This window comes from Candoia aspera, chromosome 2 (genome assembly GCF_035149785.1).
Source record: "Candoia aspera isolate rCanAsp1 chromosome 2, rCanAsp1.hap2, whole genome shotgun sequence".
Taxonomy (NCBI): Eukaryota; Metazoa; Chordata; class Lepidosauria; order Squamata; family Boidae; genus Candoia; species Candoia aspera.
Genome location: NC_086154.1, coordinates 72,133,861 through 72,153,478, shown reverse-complemented (window position 1 = coordinate 72,153,478; position 19,618 = coordinate 72,133,861). Strand labels below are relative to the sequence as shown.

Sequence of the window (19,618 nt, the reverse complement as noted above, 5' to 3'; positions counted from 1 at the left end):
AAATGCAGTCCTGCGATTAGCCTGGTCCTATGCCATGCAGGGATCTATAGATGATTACCAGCACCTTGAATTGCACCCAGAAGCCTACTGGCAACCAATGCAGCTGGCAGAGTATATGTCCTCCTGTGGGAACTTCTCCTAGGGATAGTCTGAACTACAAAGGCCCTCTAACATTTTAAAATACACGAAGTAAACACATCTGGAGAGAAGATCCATTTGAAAAGCCAATTGGGAATGGGAAATCATCCTTTTTCTATTTTGCCCCTTCTTGAGCTTGTTTGGATCATCAAATAAATACATACATACATATAGAGCCATTGTCAGAATAGTACACATAAGAAGTCCTGAAATAGTTCTCTCTTAAAAAAAAATACCTTTCAGTTTCCAGCTCACTGTTTGTTTTTAAATCAGCTAAAGAAAGGAGAATGTGTGCTTTATTATCTGTATTTCAAAAAACAAAGATAATAATACAAATATCTTTCTTAAGAAAGTGGCAACCCCACTTTTCTGTGCCACAGTCTGCCCAACCACATTCTGTGAAATTTATATATGCTTCTGTGGCTGTATCCATTTATCTCCAAGCGTTTGACTATATCCAAACCAATGTAAACGTTTGTGGGAAGGAATGAGACTGTATTTATTTTGGACTTATGGTCTTGTGAGGGAGCCGACCAGACAGAATCTGGCCTGTAGCTTTTCAGGGAGTTGAGATAAACATGACAATTTCTTTATGCCCTCTGCACAGACCACATTGCTGTGAAAGGCACAGATCCTGTGGCCAGATGAAACATAATGGTACTAGTTGTACACAAGGATAGATGTTTTTCCCTCCATGGTGCACTTGGCCCAGCACTTGCTGCTAGCTAAGTTCCCAAAGATTCTGCTCTGGACTGGACACACCCCTCTCCTCAGCCAGAAATAAATCTCTCACGTAACATGGATTAGAACCTTGGCATCCCAGCTGGGCAAGATCAAAAAAGGCACAAGGGCAAGACTTGGGACAGCTGGAAAGCACTGACTTGGAGAATCTCTTGGGTGAGAAAAAGTGCTGAGAAAACTCACACTGGGCTCTAATCCTCACCTGGGAAGCATCTGCTCTTTCAAGACTTCACAACAGAGGCACTACTGTGGTCTGAATAAGGGCTTGAGCAGGTACGGAGACCTCTTGTATCTTGCTTTGCAGGGCATTTGTTTGAGGTGTGGCTGCTATGAGAAAACTGTGGAAGATTATGCCAGTCATTTGGATAACCAGTCTTATATAGGACATGTATTACTGCGGATTAGACCACCCAACAGGTGTATCGCAGAGGGCAAAGAGAAACTCTGGTAGAGTTGGAGAGTAGATCTTTCGTACTTTAAGGAATTCCAGCAGCTAGTGCTGGGAACAAGACTGGATTTATCAGCACAGGACATGAATGTGCGAGCCAATCCACAGCCGACAAATGGGCTGCATTTGCTTTTCCATGCCAAGGGCTGACCCTTTGTGTGTAGAATTGTACTTTGGCAAGACTTTGAACTGGGCCTGGGAATGTTGAATGGCCCAGCGCTAAGAATGTAAGAAACAGCAGAATCGGCATTGGGAAAGGGCTGCTGGGAGCTCAGCTAAACATGAGGGTAGCCTGGAAGGTGGAGGCAGAAGCAGGGAAGGAGGAAGACTGGGGATTGCTTGCACATCCCAATAGAGAGCCGTTTGGGGGATTCATTGATAAACAAATGTTATGTCAAGAAGAGCAGATGGGTAAATATTGGGATTCCCTAAGTTCCTCTAAAGCTGATGGTTTGTTATTCACTTTACTGAACAAAGAAAAAACAGAACTCAGCTATCCATTAGCTCAGTTTCCTCTGCAGTTCTGTCCATTTTTCCAGAGGACAAGGACTTCCTCCCAGCTAGAAATACATATGGTTGAAGTCTTAGCCTTCTCTCCTGACTCCAGCCCTAAATTTCTCCAGTTGCTATTGGAAGAATGCTGCACGCCCCCCTAGAGCAGCAGAGGGGAAGTGTGTGCTCTTGAACCAAGCTGATGATCATTTGAAACCATGAAGTACATTGTTCGCTTAGCTCAGGAATACTTGCTTAGGCAGCTAAAGGCTAATTCATTTCCCAGTTTCTCAGGTTCCCTGCAGGTCCCTTGGTGAATCCCATTTGGCTGTTTTTGTGGCAGCAAGTCACATATAGGCTGGTCAAAATCTTGCCCAAGTATGCATTGACTGATTTCCACTGAAATATACCAGACAGACATTCTAGCTCTTAATTTATGGTAAAAAAAAAAAAAGAGAGGCTTGATTGACCCAAGCAAAAAATGTGTGGCTTGCATCAGAACATGCAATAATGAGACCACACTCCCAAAATCAAAGATTGCATGAGAAAAAAATATTCTCCCAACCAATATATCTGATATTTCTTATAAAAGGGTTCTTCTAAAACAAAGTTTAGTTTCTTAGGCAGAGGTGCTTATTTCTCTTGTCAGGATTCAGCACTTTTCCATGTGGGCCTTGTATAAAAACTGTATTCAAGAATTTTATGTATTTTATTTGTTTGTTCCTAAGATTTGCTTAAATTCATATGCCTATTTTTCTCTTCCTGGTGTGGTTTGGTTGCATTGGGCCAAAACTACCACCACCCAGCATCAGTGGCATGATGGGAGTTGTAGTCCAGCACATCTGGAAGGGGCGCATTAGCTGGCTGGGGAATTCTGGGAATTGAGGTCCACACATCTTAAAGTTGCAAAGGTTGAACAACACTGTGCTATAACAACGACCAATTCATTAACGTGAACAGGGGTGTGGCTAGACCTGAGCCAAATCTAAGGACTTTTGTTCATTAATCTCTACTAGGAATGGCTCAAATATTCATATGAGAGAAAAAGTAATATGGGATAAAAGAGGAACAGTGAAAAACGTGGAGATAAAGAATCAGTGGGGGAGGGGGTTTCAAGAGATAGTAATAAGGAAACAGCTCTGCACAATGTGAAGTGCCAGTTCTTCCTAAATTCTGACATACGTGAGTATAGGTGGCCTAAGCTCAGCCTCATAAACTTACACCTAAATATAAGTGCAAATGATTTTTGTCTAGCGATTCTGCAAGACCAAGAACAGGCTTCCATGAGTGATATTTCAGATTATGCTGATGGCATGTTTGAAAACGATACTAGATGAAGTGGATAGGTAGATAAAAAGTTCTTCATTCCTTGAAAAATCAACATTTCTGAAGTTCAGGTTCAGGAACTATTGGTGATCTTAATCTCCAGATTCTGGAGCTTTTGTGATTTTAGAATTAAACCTGCCTGCCTTCTGACCCTGATGAGTTCATCCTCGCTGAAAATGTTGCCTGCATCCTTCACAGTCCAGGGTCAGGACTGCATCTCCAGTAATCTCAGGTCAGCCGCTAAATATAGTTCTGGCAGTCTTAAGGAAGGCTATCCCGGGGCAGAGAGAAGACATGGAGCCCTACATGAAGCCGTGAGCAGAGAAGTGTGGCTGTTCCTGACTGACCTGCTCCATTCAAATAGCTTAACCTTCAGCTCATGCTTTGTCAACAAATACCTTTGTTTACGGCTGAAGGCTATCACCACAAGTTCTGTTCTCGCCTAAGGAAGAACCCATGGATGTAAGCCAAAAAGAGTTATTACTGTACAGTTCTGGAAGGAAGAGGTTATTCTGTAGTAACTTAGTAATGGTCAGTGTACAGCTACAAATCCACTCCAATCTTTTTCCCTCTGGCAAATTGTTCAGCTGGCTCCAAAATATTCCAACCTCACAGAGACCATTTCAGATTTGCTAAACAACATATGAAATATGCATGATTCAGAACTTTTGTTTTATATTCAGAAGAAAACATGGTGTTCTGCTCTGACCTCAGAAGAAAATCTGCCCAGTTTGAGCCACCACTGAGCTGGTGTTTGTGTGGCTTGTGACTGGAGTGCTTTTCTTCACATTTTCTCCAGTGAGCTTTGCAGAGTAGGTTGGTTCATTGGCTGGAGTTTTCCCGTGGTTTGTTGATCCCTATCGTTCATGCTATTAAGTTACATTTTTTTGATAAAAAATTGCAAGCCTTAACTGTCCTAAAGAATTTTTGAAAAAGTGGGGGGAAAAAAAGAAAATACAATTTGGCTCAGCAGTTCTGCATATTCTCTCAGTGCAGCACCTGCTTTTGCTAAGTTGTTCTAACTGGTAATTAAGATGTAATTGAGAGAACTGAAGAAATGTTGATTAGCATTCTTTGCCTTATATTAATATGTTGGCTCAGCACCAGGAAGGGATGTTAATTTAATGAATTATGCTCTATCTTTTGAAAATCCAGAGTGAAGAGCAGATAACATATTTTTCTGATAACAGATTCAGTCACTAAATCTAATGAAATATTTTGCATTTGGTTTCATCACAATGCTTCATCCATAGCTTGATTAACATTACTGGAGCCTTGCCAGTACTTGCAGTTGAGGAATTCTCCATTTAGAAACTGAAGAATATATGGAAAACTCAAAGAAGGCTGAAATCTTCTAAAATAAGTCGACTGGGGTCCTTTCAAAGAAAATATATTTACAATGGGAGAATTAATTTAAATGCACAATTATTCCTTTTTGAGTAAATCATCTATGGGATGACAGCCCGTCGGGTGTAGAGGTTTGTGAGGGTTCTTTGTTTTCCAAGGACCGCACACCCCATAGCATAATAATTCTGCACACAGTGTTTTATTGCAGCACACACCTTCCCCAACAACAGGCTATTGTTCTGGGTCAACTCCGCCATTCCAGGGCTTGCAAGTTGCTGTTGCCACATAAATACATCTTTAAGACTCAATCCCTTATACTTGGTTCAAACAAAAGTCTCAGGGTCTATAAAGTAGCATATAACCTTTGCCTTTTCCAAAGGTTCTTACTCTAGTTGGGCTGAAATGCCATCTCAGTGTGGTTGCTCCTCTTCTAGTTGCTACTGAGCTCCCGGCAAAGCTCCAGCAGAACTCCCACCAGGATATGCTGTTCACCATAACTTGTGGTTCTGGCAGCTGAATGACAGTCCTCTTGCCTGCTTGTAATAGCTGCCAATCTTCAGACTTCGCCTCCACTTCCCCATCTGCATTTCATTTGCTTATCCGCTTGCCTCCCACACACACCCTCTTCCCATTCCGTCTTAGCATTTGGTTTTATAAGCTAAAGAGCCTGGGTGGGGTGAGGCTGCCCCTGGACATTGGCACATCCTTGAAAATGCTAGGGTGTGGCTTAATTATCACAGGCAGCTGGAACACTAGTTTGGATGCTTGTAAGTAACATTGGGGGTTAATGAATAAATGTATGAGGGAAATAGGTTAATAAGAAGTGTTGCTGCCTGGCTGCAGTTACCTTTCCCATCTTCACTCCCTCACATGGTTAAGGCACCAAGCTAGAAACCAGAAGACTGTGAGTTTGAGTCCCACCTTAGGCATGAAGCCCACTGGGTGACTTTGGGCTAGTTACTCTTTCTCAGTCCTAGAAGAAGGCAATGGCAAGCCACTTCCAAAATCTTGCCAAGAAAACTGCATGGATTTGTCCAGGCAGTGGCCAGGAGTCAAGACTGACTCAGTGGCACCAAAACAAACAAAACCTCAGCTGTATGGGATAAAGCCCTGTGTCTTTTCAGTGTCTCCCAATATTTTTTTTCCTAATGCCACTGTTGTTAAATCCTCTGGAAATACTGAATCTGGAAATAGAGAACCATCAGCATATCTAACAACTGATTTCAGCCTGGTTTCTCTGATGCTTCTCTTGCAACACATCAACAGCAATGATGTCTGCCCTTTTTCTGGCACTTTCAGATGACCATCCTTTCCACCTGCTAATTCTTCTGATTTCATTTTAGACTGCAGTTCTAATGCTTTGTGAATGCTTCAGGAAATTGAGATGGTATGAGCATGGGCATTAGGACATGACTGCTCACATAACCATGGTATGATTCCCCGCCCCCCAAAAAGCTCAAGGAGTTGCAAATAGGGGCTCCAATGTTCATCCCTGGAAGCTCTGAAGCACCACTGTGAATCCCAAGCTCTGCACAGCCCTGATGGGAATGTTTCTGAGTTTATAGAGCTCATGGAAAATTAACAGGCAATCAGCATTTGCCCTTCCTGTCAAACAGTTGTGCACTGAGAACTATCAGCCAAACACACATAGCATGGAAAGGAAAGGTAAGAGAAGTTTAACTTTATTTATTATGATATCATATCATATCATATGATATATGATATCATATCATATATCATATATATAATTAACAGAGATTAAATTGCTGGCATCTTTTTTCCTATTTTACTTGTATATCCTCAGAGCCGGATGTGACATTGGCAAAAACTGAATCAACATCTTCTAATTTTTCCTGGATTCTTTCAGTGTTGTGGATTCTGAGGAGCTGGACAGGGTTCTTGACAGCTTGAGTCTTGCCACTTGTGGGCTTGACCCTCTCCCCCCTGGCAGCCAAGCTAGAGGTGAAGGGCTGGATTCAAAGGTAGTAAATATCTCCTTGAGAGAAGGAGTGGTACCTGCCACCTTGAAGAGGCCATCACTTGGCCCCACTGTGTTAGGCAATTCTTGCCTAGTGACAAACCTTCCCTTCTTGGAGAAGATTTTGTAGAAGATGATGGGGTTTTGGCTATCAAGGATCTTGGATACAGCTGATTATCTGGTTCCCTTTCATTCAGGATTCAGAAAGTATGGGATGAAAATGACATTAGTTGCTCCAGTAGATGACTTCCATGGAGATTTGGATGGCTGGAGCGCAGTTCTTCTTCTCTTAGTTGCTTTTGATGCCATCAGCCTTAGTATCCTTCTAGACCACCTACATGAGTCAGTTGTGGAGGGCACTGGATTGGAGTGGCTCCTTCAGTGGTTGTGGAGGATAAGCAATCAAATCTACTGCAATATACTCTAAGTAGGGCTACCTTTGAAGACCAGTTGGAAGCAGCAATGGACACAAAGCGAGCAGTCTATGTGATGGAAAGTGTCAATCACCAAAAGCACATTATCCTTGTGCTTAAAGCCTTGCATTGTTGCCAATAGGCTTCCAAGTATAATTCAAATGCTGGTGTTGACCTATACACCCCTTTGTAGCTTGGTACCAAGGTACCTCCAGACTGCATTCCCCAATTAGAATTGACCAGTCCAGCATATTCATAGCAGGAAAAGCTCTTCAGGATCCAGCATTTTCATAAGACTGGGGGAGTAAAGCCAAGAGCTGATGTTTTTCTATAGTGGCTCCAATATTATAGAACAGCCTCCCTTTCTGTATCAGGTTTGCCTCCAATGTAGCAGACTTCCAGAAAGTATTAAAAAATGTATTGTTCCAGAAGGCCTTTGGTGGTTTAGTGTGTCTTGCAGATATTGGCTCATTCTTAATTGTGTGGTTTTTCTTTTATGTTATTATGTGTGATAAGTTTAGTGAAGAGGATTAAAATTGTTTTAAGAAGTTATGGGATTAGGGCTTTTTAAGTTCTTACCATGGATAATTTAAGGTTGTGATGCTGATGTTGTTATTTTAGACTTACTGTGGATGCTTCAGAGTTAATATGTCTTTGTTATACCATGGATATTTTAATATTGCTATCATGACTCTATAAGGAGTTGTTGGCATATCAGCTTAAAATCAATCAATCAGTCCAGGCCTACTGAAGGTCTGTCATCTCTCCCACACAACTGAACCTTTACATGAGGCTACTGGGAGAGTTAAACCATCAGTCTGCATTAGACATTTGCGCAGCAACCGTAGGGTATGGCTACTCCGCTATTTTTGGAGAGGAATGTACTCTGCTTGTAAGAGCAGGTCTGCAATTTGTGAGTCGTCCTGGATTTGCAGCTCCACTTAGATCAGCAGGTGGAAGCTGTGGCCAAAATGCCGTTGCTCAGCTTTGCTGGTACACAGATGCAGCCCTTTTTGGAGTGGGAGTTACTCTGCAGCAGTTACAAGTTCTCATTACTTGTACCTGGGGCTACCCTTTGAAGACCACCCAGAAACTGTAATTGATGCAAAATGCAGCACCCTACATGCTGATGAGTACAAACTGGTTCAGCAATCTATTTTGCTAGTTCTACACTGGCTTTGAGTAGTCTCCAAGTACAACTCAAGGTGCCAGTTTGAAACTATAAAGGCCATCTCCTCCAATCTGACTCTGGCTGAGCTGGCTGCTCTGCTCAAGAGGATATGCTCTGGGTACCTTCAGTTTGGGAGGCAGAGGGAAGGGCCTAAAAGCAATGTTTTTCCTTGGCTGTTCTGAATCTGTGAAATATGCTTCCCCCAAAATCTGACTGCCCCCACTTTAATCACCTTTCAGAAAGTGGTGAAAACAGCTTTTCTGACAAGCTGTTTCAGATTAACATCTATTTTTTTCTGATCAGCAGTGGGCCATTTTAAATTTTACTTTCTTTTAGAATTATAATGATGATTATGGTGTTTATTGCTCTTATTTGATTTGTGAACTGCCTAGAGATGGCTTATGGTAGTATCGAAATACTGGGGAAAATTAAAAATGAATTCCTCTATTATCTTCCAAGCTCCTGTTGGCATAATGGCTATTTTCACAGTCCTGGCAACAGGCTGCCATAGCAGGATTCCAGAAGCTTGAAGACAAGGAGAGTCAATCATCTCTTCCAATAACAACACCCTTGGAACGCAAGGCAGTGATATGCTGCCACTTTTTTATTAACAGTCTGTTAGAATGTCCTTGTTGGAGAACATGATGCTATTGAAACAAGAACAATCCAGGAACTATCACAATTGTAAGAATCCAGTTGTGCCATCATATGATAAGCATGGGGGCTCATCTTACTCCTTTGCCTCCCCATTTGAAATTTGAAAATGTGAATTGTCAGATACATCGTTGTTGTTGTTGTTGTTGTTTAGCTTTCCAAAAGCTCTGTACTGGGTTTACAACTCTGCTTTTCATTTGACAAGCTTCCACAAGCTATTAAAATGTGGTTTAGATGGCATTACCATAAAGTGTGCCTATGACTGGCTGTCTAATTACACTAAAAGAATCAGCACTAATGGTTCTATATCAGATTGGATAGTGGTAATCAGTGAGTCCTGTAGAAACTTGTCTTTGGCCCAATATCATTCAACATTTATATTTATTATCTGGATAATAGAGTTGATGGGCTGCATGTCAAATGTGAGGATGACACAAAATTGAGAGGTCTGGCTCACAGCCAGAATGACAGAATGAGATTGCAATCTAATCAGGGCAGGTTGAAAGTAGATTGAGAAGATGTCTTTCAACAAGGAGAAATGTAAAGTATTATCTTTAAGGAGAAAAAGGTGTGGGTTATTTTCCAAGATGGCTTAGAAACATGACATCAGGGGTGATCACTGATAGCAACTAGCAGGACTAATTAAATTCTGAGCTGTATTAGACCAAGTATTGTATCAAAGATATGCAAAGTCCTTATTTCCATCTAAACACCATTTGCCTCTTTCCCAAGAAGAATTATACAGTAGTAGTTTGCTGGTAAGCTTTAGCACTGGAAACAAATGCAGGCAGCAGAAGAGTAAGTGGATGTACAAAGGCTGATCAAAACTTGCTTTCCTTGCAGCTGGAAATATGTTTCCCCTTCCACGCTTGAACATCAAAAGGGAGCAGCATGGACCAATCCAAGCCATTGTGAGAGAGATTCAAGGAGGAGAGGGTAAATCGATTTTGGCTGCCATAATTTTCTATGTTATTGCTAGATAAAAGGCTTCCTCAGCATCTTTGCTCACAGTAGAGGTTGACGTCTTAGCCCACTGCTGGCACTTACAAAGCTGAAGATGTAAATAATGCAGAGGAAACTGAAGGTTTCAGATCCTAACATAAAATGGAAGAAGCAGAAATTTTGAGAAAAGCCCGCTGATGAGTATACGCTACTCAGTAGAATGTTGTCATGAGTAAGGATGGCGAGCAGGGGGCTCCCATCCAGACTGTCAAGCGCATGCGTAGCACTGATGAATTGTTCAGCCATTCAAAGAGACACAGATCGGGACCGCCTTAACCCTGGGGGGTTATATGTCTGGGTTTTCCCACGCTTCTTCAGTTTGTTAGGATTCCTGTTAAGTACTAGCAATAAATATTAGAGACCAGTTCCTTGTCTCAGTGTGTTTCCTGGTTGTTAGGACAAATGTGTTGTGAAATTCAGGCAATCATGAATTAATGTCCATCTTCACTACAGCTGAGAATGACCTAATTGCAAATGTTCAGAGGTACCCTTGTAAAAGGCAGCTGGTAAGGATAGCTTTTGCACTTACAGCTGCAAATATTTAGCATGACTCTGCCCTTGCTTGTTACACTTGGTAAGCATGGATCTGTCCTTGTTTGATGTATCTGTTAAGAATGGTTCTGCCTTAGCTAATATACATTTGGTTGAGACAAATTTGCCTAAACCAGAGTGTGTCTGGCTAAGCCATAATGTGTCTTTTCTCTGTCAACAAGTGGAGGATCAGCCAGATCTACAGGAAAGTGAGGGAACTAAGACTCCAGTCAGCCCTTGATTGGGCAAAGCCTATCACTTTCATGAATATCTGTTTCTGTTCATCTGGAAAGAGATGTGCCCATGTGCTTACTTTTAGTTGGTCACATCCCAGCTACAAAAACTAAGGATCCTTCTAGGGAACAAACATCCAGTGAACACCAAGGAAAACATGCAGAGGATTATGCCATCTCTACTTAAAGTAGGCTCAATTCCTACACATGCTTACCTAGTAAGCAGTCTTGACTATAGTCTTACTTCTGATTAAATATGCAAAGAATGGTAAAGGGTGAAACATATACACCCATATTGCTTGAACTGAATGTATATTCTCTTTGTGTCTTCAGCTCCAGGGTTAGACTTGGGAAAGAAGGTTAGCACTCCTCAGGATCTGATGATGGAGGAGTTGTCCCTGTCTATAAACAGGGGATCGAGGCTGTATCAGCAAAGGCAGAAGAGAGTGCAGCGTTTTGTGCTGGAGCATCCTACAGGCTACAGAGCTGTAAGTCCTGTTAGCATGCTAGGAAAAAACACTTGTCAAGATGTCAGCCAGGAACAAAACAGGAAGTGGTAAAGCAGGCATCCTACTTACAGCTGATCAAACCAGCATTTATTTTCACCTCTGATAGTGTAGTTTAATCATGACTGTTAAATTCCTAAACCCAAGACACTGGATCTTCTCCATCTCCAAGCAGCTGGGTTAGATTGTAGGTGGCAGACCAATGCAAACCATAGTTATTGCTTGGCTTGAAATATAAGTCTTGGGGTTAGGGTTAATTAACTGATAGATTACTAGTTGGAGCAAATCAGATTAGATTAGATTAGATTCTCCTTGGCAACCTCTTCTGGCATAAGGAACTATAATTAAGCTTAAATCACTAGCTGCTGATTATTAATCTATATCCATCCATCCATCCACACACATACTATGCATGTAAGAAATCATTCCACCTCCCATATGGATTCTAAACTAATATCACCTTAATGTTCTGGGAATGTCCATAGACCTCTGTAGAGCTTACACATCTGCATTATACATTCTACTAGTTGGCAAATTTCAATATATTTAGTTTAAAAGCTTTTATTCAAATTATTAGCACACTTCTGTATGCTTTCTGGTATCAGGCCTCCTCTCAGGTCCTTCCTCTCTAAATATTGCTCTCTCTTTCTAGGCCTCAAGCATGGCAGGTGGAGCAGGAGGAGGCTCACACCCAGATTACAAAGGAGTGGGAACAACCAAAGGATGGAAGGTCTGTCTGGTTGTTTGATCAGGACCTGGGATAGTATCATATGGTTGGGCTGGAGTTTCAAACCAAACCAAACCAATTTTTATTCAGTCATAAACCAGCATGTAAAGCAAGAGAATCACAGCTGATTAGAATAAAAGGGAGAAACACTTAAAATTCTAAAATATCTAAGAAAAATTAGAAGAGATACTACTGTACAAACTATAAAATGGTGCTTAGCTGTGGTCAACAAAATAAAATCAGATTGATCTGTTGGTAATAACAAGATAAAATGGGTCAGAACAACCAGGATGTTTAATATGAATGGAGATAGTAAATAAGAATAGAGATAGTAATTCCTGGTGAGTATCTATGTAGAGAGGACAAATACAAAATAATGTGTTCTATCATTTCAATTAATCCTTCACCACATGGACACGGTCTTTGTTCAAAACGGATATTTTGGTATCTCCCTTCAATAACAGCTTTTGGAAGGGCATTGAATCTAGCCAAGGATAAAGCCCTTCTAAATTTTGGAATTTGATTGATATGCAGCTAAGATATCTGGCTGGTTGAAGAAGATGTGAAGACTGGCCCAAGAAAATATTTTTAGGTAGGACTGATAAATCTGATTGCAGCTCTAAATTGATGGCCTGTTATTTGAGATCAGCCAGTGCACATTCATAGCCCATCAGGGTGATGGCTGACCATGAAAAGCCATATAATTGCAGTTTAGTATATATTGCCTGGCACCAAGAAGACTGAAAGCTATTGGTCATAATTAAAGGGACCAAGCCAACTGAACAAAGTACTTGAAGTACTTGAAAAATAGATCTCAAAAACTTGGATCAAACTCTTTCAAGAGAAAGGAATGACCTGTAGGGGTGGTCTGGAGTTTAGTTCCTTAAAGCATCCCTCTGTGGCAGTGCTCTTTTAGAGTGGGTGCCATTTTTGTTTAAAACTAATGAGTCTAAATGACCTTTCCAAGTTAATACTTCAGTAGTGAAGATATTAAGGTAAAATCATATGTAAACCTATCCATTAGAACACATACCTGAAACAAAATCTAACGTTACACCAGAGGACTTTTGCACACATAACACCTCCCTCCCTGCCCCACCCCAAATCTGTTCTGATACAGCCCTCTGGAGCAAATTTCATCAGCAAGAGGAACTAACTGGCTATAAGCCCATCATCATCCCTCTTCTGCATCTCCTTTCTTTTAATTGTCTTCATAAAAAAAATGTAAAATGCTGAATTCAGTACTCCTGGGGTGAAAATTCTGCTGAACTCAACAACTGTCTGAAATTCATTTGTAGCTTTCTTCAAACAGAGTCAAACCTCCTAGGCTCTAGTCTGCATAATTATTTCCTTTTCCCATGGACTCCTGGGAACTGTGGAGGGGTGTGCACACCACAGTGACAGAGTCTCCAAAGGCTGCACTTTTCATGGGGGGTGGGGATGGTGGCTGCAAAAAGCATGGTGCCACATTACTCTGCTTGCTACTGCTTTTTGTAAGGGGTTTTGGCAGTTTCCCCTTTTTAAAAACTGTTATATTTTAGGGCTTATGAAGTGGTTGTCAAAGAAATGGCAGGACCCTTTGATATCACCAACTGTGGTCAGAGGGGGCTTGAAGAGCCACAAAAAAAAGGGGGGGGGGCTGCAGGTTGTCTACTCCTGTAAGGCTGAGCAATCACCAGACTATAATACCTCAGAAGACTCTTTGAAGGAAGCTATTATGGTGGTTACGTGGCCTACTTTATGGATGAATCTCCTCTATTGCAAATGCTATCCCTAGACAGTCCTCTGTTTTTAGGCATCCTCACTGATGGCAGTAGTCTATATTAGTCTGAAATGTTTAAGCACTTGGACAGCAGTCTCAGAAGGCAATCAAGTCATCTGCTCACGTATGGTGAGATACGCTAAATGTTTAAATTACAGCAATTTTGTCTGTATTTGCATCTATACACTTGAGCATATGCACATTTTATGCAGATTGGTGTCTTTTTGATCATACATTTTCTCTCTCTCTGTTTTGGTAACATGTAAGTGATCACCCTAGAAACCAGGATAGCATAAGTTTGAGGTATAAATATATCTTTAGCCTTTAACAATATCGTTTCAGTAGCAGGGGGTATGTGGAGTTGTCTTGTGGTTTTTTGCAATTCAAGGCAAATCTGGACAGTGGGAAGAGAATAATAAACTGAGGATTAACAGCAGATATTTGGGGGGAAGAATGTTTGTGTATAATGGCAAAGGATGAAATTATCTTTTCATTCGGAGGTGGGAGGGTGGGAGGGTCTAAAAACAGTTATTCATCACATTGTCTGAAAAATCCTCTTCTCCTGCCTACATTTTTCCACTCCTCCTAGACAATCTGGTCCTTGGTAGTTGGTGTTTTGTGTAATGGAAAACATGTGCCACTTACACTTGCTCTCTTTTGTCTGCTAGTCTGCTTACACCGCAGAAGGGAAAGAGAACTATCAGGATGAGATTCACATGGGGGCTTCCGGAAAGAGAGCACCCCCCAAAGTACCACAAAAAACAGGCAAAGTCTTGCGGATGAGCAAAGCCCTGAACCCCAGTGCAATTGCTCCAGGTAACTGAGAAACTCTTCACTACTTCAGCCTTCCCTAACATCAAGTGAGGAAGGTCTGCTGGACTTGACTCACAGCCTCCTAGCCTGTGGGAATTCCTATTTGCTGACTTGGAGTACTAGAAGTTGACCATATCTGTAGGGAACCAAGTTGGAAAATTCTTCACTGCTCCATCATGAACCCAAAAGTAGAAGTATAAATTGTGAGTAGCAGTGGTAGAAGAGGGGGCTGTTAATTGGCATGAATGTTCAAATAATCATGACGGTGCTCACGTGAGGCTTATTATCTTTCCCTTCTTACTACTCATACTATTGTTTTGTGTCATGGCGTGGTCAGTATTATTTACACTATGGGTTACCATTTGTTAGCAGCAAACAGGGACTTACTTAAATGTGACCACCCTGGCCAGACAACTTGTGGAACACTGTCCTTCCCTTATCAGCAGATAGTTTGATGAGGAAGATAGGCAGTTGCTTGGGCTTAAAAACATCCAGACAGGGTGGAAGGGTGTCCATTTCCTTGACACTTTCATTGGATGAAGTTCTTGTTGTTGGATAGGTAGAAAGGCAGGCTGATTTTGATGGAGAGAGATCCAATAATGTCCTTTTGCATATATAGCAAAGTGAAGACAGGAACTTCTCAGGACAAGGCACTAAGAAGATGTGGTTCTCCTTCTCCCAATAAGAGCTACTGTAAAAAAACACTAAATTGCCCCTCTGATTTTCCTTATCTGTTCTCAAACATCTCCTTGATTATTGCTCCATCATGGGATTTCTTTGCATAACAATATTTCACTACAGGGATGCTAAATTTCCAACACTTCATCTCAGCAATACTGAAGCACATTCCTCCTCATCCTCATAGTCCCGTCCTGATTTCATCTCCAGTATAACTCAGAGCATTTTTAAAACCAAAATGGAGCAGAGGGTTGCTGATCCATAGTTGGCTGATCATGATTGTATTCAGTTAAAGTAATCCAAAGACCACAATCCCTAGAAGACATACGGAAAGCATACAATAGGAAATTGAAGAGAAACTTTTTAAAAATCAAGCCTCATACTGTATTTAGTTTTAACTAAATTTACTTTATTTAGTTTAGTATTAAGTATTAAGCCGAGGCTGATCCTCTGATACATTCACCCACCTCAGACAATGAATGAAGGGCAAAAGTACCACAGAAATGGCACTGACCACTTTTTAGTAGCAGTTGAGGTTGGACTCACAAATGCATACTGTAGGGCCACAGTACTCAAGAAACTGCAGGCTGCAGCAACTGTCACTGATAACAAGGTTAAAGAAGGGCGAGACTGAGGAGGCACTCTAGAGGCAGCAAAACCATATTGCTGGTGGTTTCCCACAACTTGGAACCAACCAACCCTATTTTTCCCTATTGCCTGTGCTAGCTTCTTCCAAGAATAAGCAATCTGAAACCAGACACTGAAGTTTTGGTGCCACCTTACTTAATACAGCTGTGCTTTATTGGACAATCCCTACTGCAGGCTATTCTGGACCACTAAAGGAAGTTCCACCAGAGAAATTCAACCGAACTGCAATCCCCAAAGGTTACCAGTCTCCTTGGCGGGAATTCTTCAGCAATGCTGATTACCAGGTAGATAGGGAGAACCATATTCCTGAGCCTCCCAGAAAAGTGAATAATTTGGACCTTAGGAACTTCAACAGGTAAGATGCTTGTTCTTTTATTTGCATTTTTTGCATGGACTCTTTAGCATATGTTAAAATTCTCCATGTGTCTTTTCTGAATATTTATTAGATTATTAGATTTATATCCTGCCTTCATTTTGAACAATTCCAGGAAATAATGTTCCCATAATGCTCCCTCTTCCTATTTTCCACACAATAATCACTCTGTGAGGTGAGTTGGGCTGAAAGTGCGTGATCGGCCCCTAGTCAACAGTTGGTTTCCATGCTTAAGGGAGGACTAGAATTTACACTCTCTTGGCTTCTAGCCCAGCACCTTTACCACATCAAACTGGTTTTCAAAATACCAGTAACGTGGAACAGATAAAATCCAAAATCTATGGATGGCACCAGGTTGCTTACCCCTTTCCTATAAGACTTGATGTGTATATTTTCATTAGCCCTTTAAAGCATGGTAGAAAATGTATATCCCTCCAGAAACTGCTCAGCTATAATTACCAGTATCCTTCAATATTGGCCACACTGGTTAAGGCTGCTCTGGGTATAGTTCATCAACATTGTAACTCCATGGTTGCTGGGTTTTACAAGAACAGATTCCTTGTTTTTCTGAGAGTCTGCTCAGTGCAGAAGCCAGAGCATCTAACACACTGACTCACTGACGGCTTTATGGCCAGTGAGCCTTGCAGGAAGGTGACTTTCCAGGAACAACAATAGCCTGGAGTGGTAGGAGGCTTGGCACCCTGGAAGACCACATTGAACACCAAAGGTGAAATTTTGAAAGGCTTACCCTGGAATATGCACAAAACTATTGTGCTATATATAATCTAAAGACTGGGAACAGTAAAAAATATAAAGTAGGGCTTTTCAAACTGCAGGTCACAGTTCACCAGGTCATGAGTGAATTCCAGAGGGTTATACCCATTCCAATTTTGTCTGGACTGATCCTCTACTGGAGCTGGTCCTGGACTAGATCACGTGTGAGATCCAGGTTCTAAGGCCAAGGTTCTCCTTCAATTGTTTGCAGCAATAGCCCCTGCAACAGCCCCAAATTATTCCTGGGTGCCACTCAAGCTGGCTCAGCAAAGGCAATATTAAGTACAGTACTGTAAACTGTAGGAGGAATTATTACTGTACACTAACCCTTTCTCAGGTTAATGCAAATTACCCAGATATAAGTAATACATATTCTGGAAGTCAGAGAACTCTGTCTGGGCTATTATGCTATGATTTCTAAGAGGGCATCATCTTGGCTTCCTGACACATCCCAAACATGAGTCAGAGAACACTCCAAACTGCATGGAACCATGATTAAAAGAGAATGGAGATTACTAGATGGCATTGTTTTCTTTCTCTAGTATACATCCACCCAGCTATACAAAATGTAAAAACAAAAGCAATTCACAGAGGATTGATCTGGAGAGGACAAATAAGCCCAGAGCCTCCAAAGGGTGTGATGATGCCAAAAGTAGCAGGCTTCCAATACTAGGCATAGGGTCTATAAAACAGAAATAATTCCTTCATGGCTTCTTTATTTCTTAAAAATCTTACAGCAACTGTTTCATTTGTTGGAGCTTGCTTGGAAAAAAAAATCTGTCCAGTTTCACCAATTTGAGAAGTGGGCAGGCTACATAATCCATGATTTTCTGCATAGTTTAGGATAACCAATTTCTGGTCCCTCAGGTTCCTCCTGAGTAGCAAAAGTGACATCAGGAAGCCAAAGATGCCTGAAATGGTATTTACCCAACATAGAATTGAAAATACTCCATTGCTCATCTGTATAGGATACAGTGTTATTTCACTACAGAATTAAATAACTGCTTTTGCTTGATGAGGTCAAAATAAGATTTTGACAATAGACTCACTATTCTGGGATGACTGTGGGTTGAGCACAACGCATCATTTGTTTTGTGATCATATGCAAGCACACGAGCATAAACCCACACACCAATGTAAGCTGGAGAAAACACGAAGACTCTTATATACACCAGTGCTTTAAAAGAAATGTGTGTGCATTCACATAAAACAGTTTACTTGCTCATCTGTGAAGCTGATGAGAAACTCAGCTCACAGAACCCAAGTGTCTGTGAACAAGTCTGGCGTTAGAAACTTACAGAAAACAAATTCAAATGGAACATGCCTGTGGTCAGTTTTGTAGCCGTCAAGTACAAACACAATGCAACAAAACTGCTCGGCCGGAACATTTTAAGTAGTGACTAGCAACCTATGGGGGACTTTTTAGTTGTGATTTACTTTGTTAACAGCTGACTGCGCTTGACACTTGCAGATTGTGTTCTATGAGCAGTAAGTATTTTTCCCTGCTTGAGCTTGAATGTTTTGTTTGCCAACACGGTCTTGAGCTTCTCTCTCTCCTTACAGGACTCCAACACCATTTGGTGGACCGCTATTGAACGATGTATGCCCTGGGTTTGATGCAGCTGCATCTGCTATAGATACCGTGAACAGTGTGGCGCTCCTTTCAAAGAGACCCAGTTTCAACAGAGCACCTCAGGGATGGATACAGGTTATGCCTGAATCAGAGGATCTGTAGAGACTGTCCCATAGCTGTATTGCTTATCCCAAGATCAGTACATGCTTGGTTCCCAGTTTATTAACGAATAACTGCCAGAAGAGAGCTTTTTAGCATAAAATAGAGAATCCTGCCCACACATCACGGAAGAAAACATAGCAGCTTTGGCTTATTGCTTATTGTTAAATGTTCCTGCCTGGTGCCACTTTGACTACGAACTGTAGTAAACCACGTACTTCATATTAGGGTGTGATTGCTTAAAACAAAACAGGAAGTAAAACCAGTTATCAAATCCAAAACAGCAAAAACCCAAAACTTTTAAAATGAATGAATGTATATCTAGTGGAAAGAGAAGATACGAGTAGTATAAAAGTATACAGGGTATCTAAAGCTTCTCCCTGATTGCGTTTACCCATCCTATCAGATCTGGCAGAAGAGGCATGCTACAGGTCCCTTCTATTAGAGTGCCCTCTGGCAAGAGCCAGGAGGAGACCCTTTTCTGTCACGGTGTCCATGCTTTAGAACATCATCCCCCACCCCTGAGACTAGACTGCCCCCAACACCGGTGGGCCTTCATGCAGCTTTGAAGTCCTGGTTATTGCAACCAGGCATAAGGGTCGGAGTATACGACAGAGCCTGTGGAATGGTTGTAATGAATGGGCCAAATGGTTTTCTTCCTTGCTGCCATTTACAGGTTTATTGGGGTGTTGTTATTTTGTTATTTGCTGGCCGCCACCCACAGCCATGTCACTGAGATGGGCAGCCATATAAACTGAAATAAATAATTAGTACAGGTTGAAATGAACTGGATATCATGTTTTTTCTCAAAAAAAAATGACAGGTCAAATTTGGATATCTAGTTTATGTCTCTTACATGCTCAGAATTTTTTGAGAGAGATCAGAGTAAGACGTTGTAAAAGTTGTTAGAAAAGAAAAATATCACATCTATTATAACTTTTGTTTTTCTTGTCTTGGAAGCTGTTTTCAGAAGTGTTTCTAACAGCCTGCATAAAGATACAGGTCCAGTTTTTAACAAAGGATACATTTACTAGAAGAACAAGACCCAGAATTGGGGGCACAGTAAGAGATTTTATCAATATAACTAAGGTGTTAAATGAAACTCATATTCCTATTAGCTCTTGCAAATTA

The 19,618-nt window shown here is 41.3% G+C and overlaps 1 protein-coding gene across 1 annotated transcript; it reads left to right on the top strand.

The window, feature by feature from the left end:
• The first annotated feature begins 789 nt into the window (after positions 1-789).
• MYOZ3 (myozenin 3) lies at positions 790-18,807 on the top strand. The gene is made up of 7 exons (XM_063296457.1): positions 790-1,152; positions 9,552-9,644; positions 10,808-10,962; positions 11,633-11,710; positions 14,138-14,285; positions 15,783-15,963; positions 18,319-18,807. The coding sequence occupies exons 2-7, from the start codon at positions 9,560-9,562 to the stop codon at positions 18,488-18,490; spliced, it is 819 nt and encodes a 272-aa protein (XP_063152527.1). The 5' UTR covers positions 790-1,152; positions 9,552-9,559; the 3' UTR covers positions 18,491-18,807.
• The last annotated feature ends 811 nt before the right edge of the window (positions 18,808-19,618 follow it).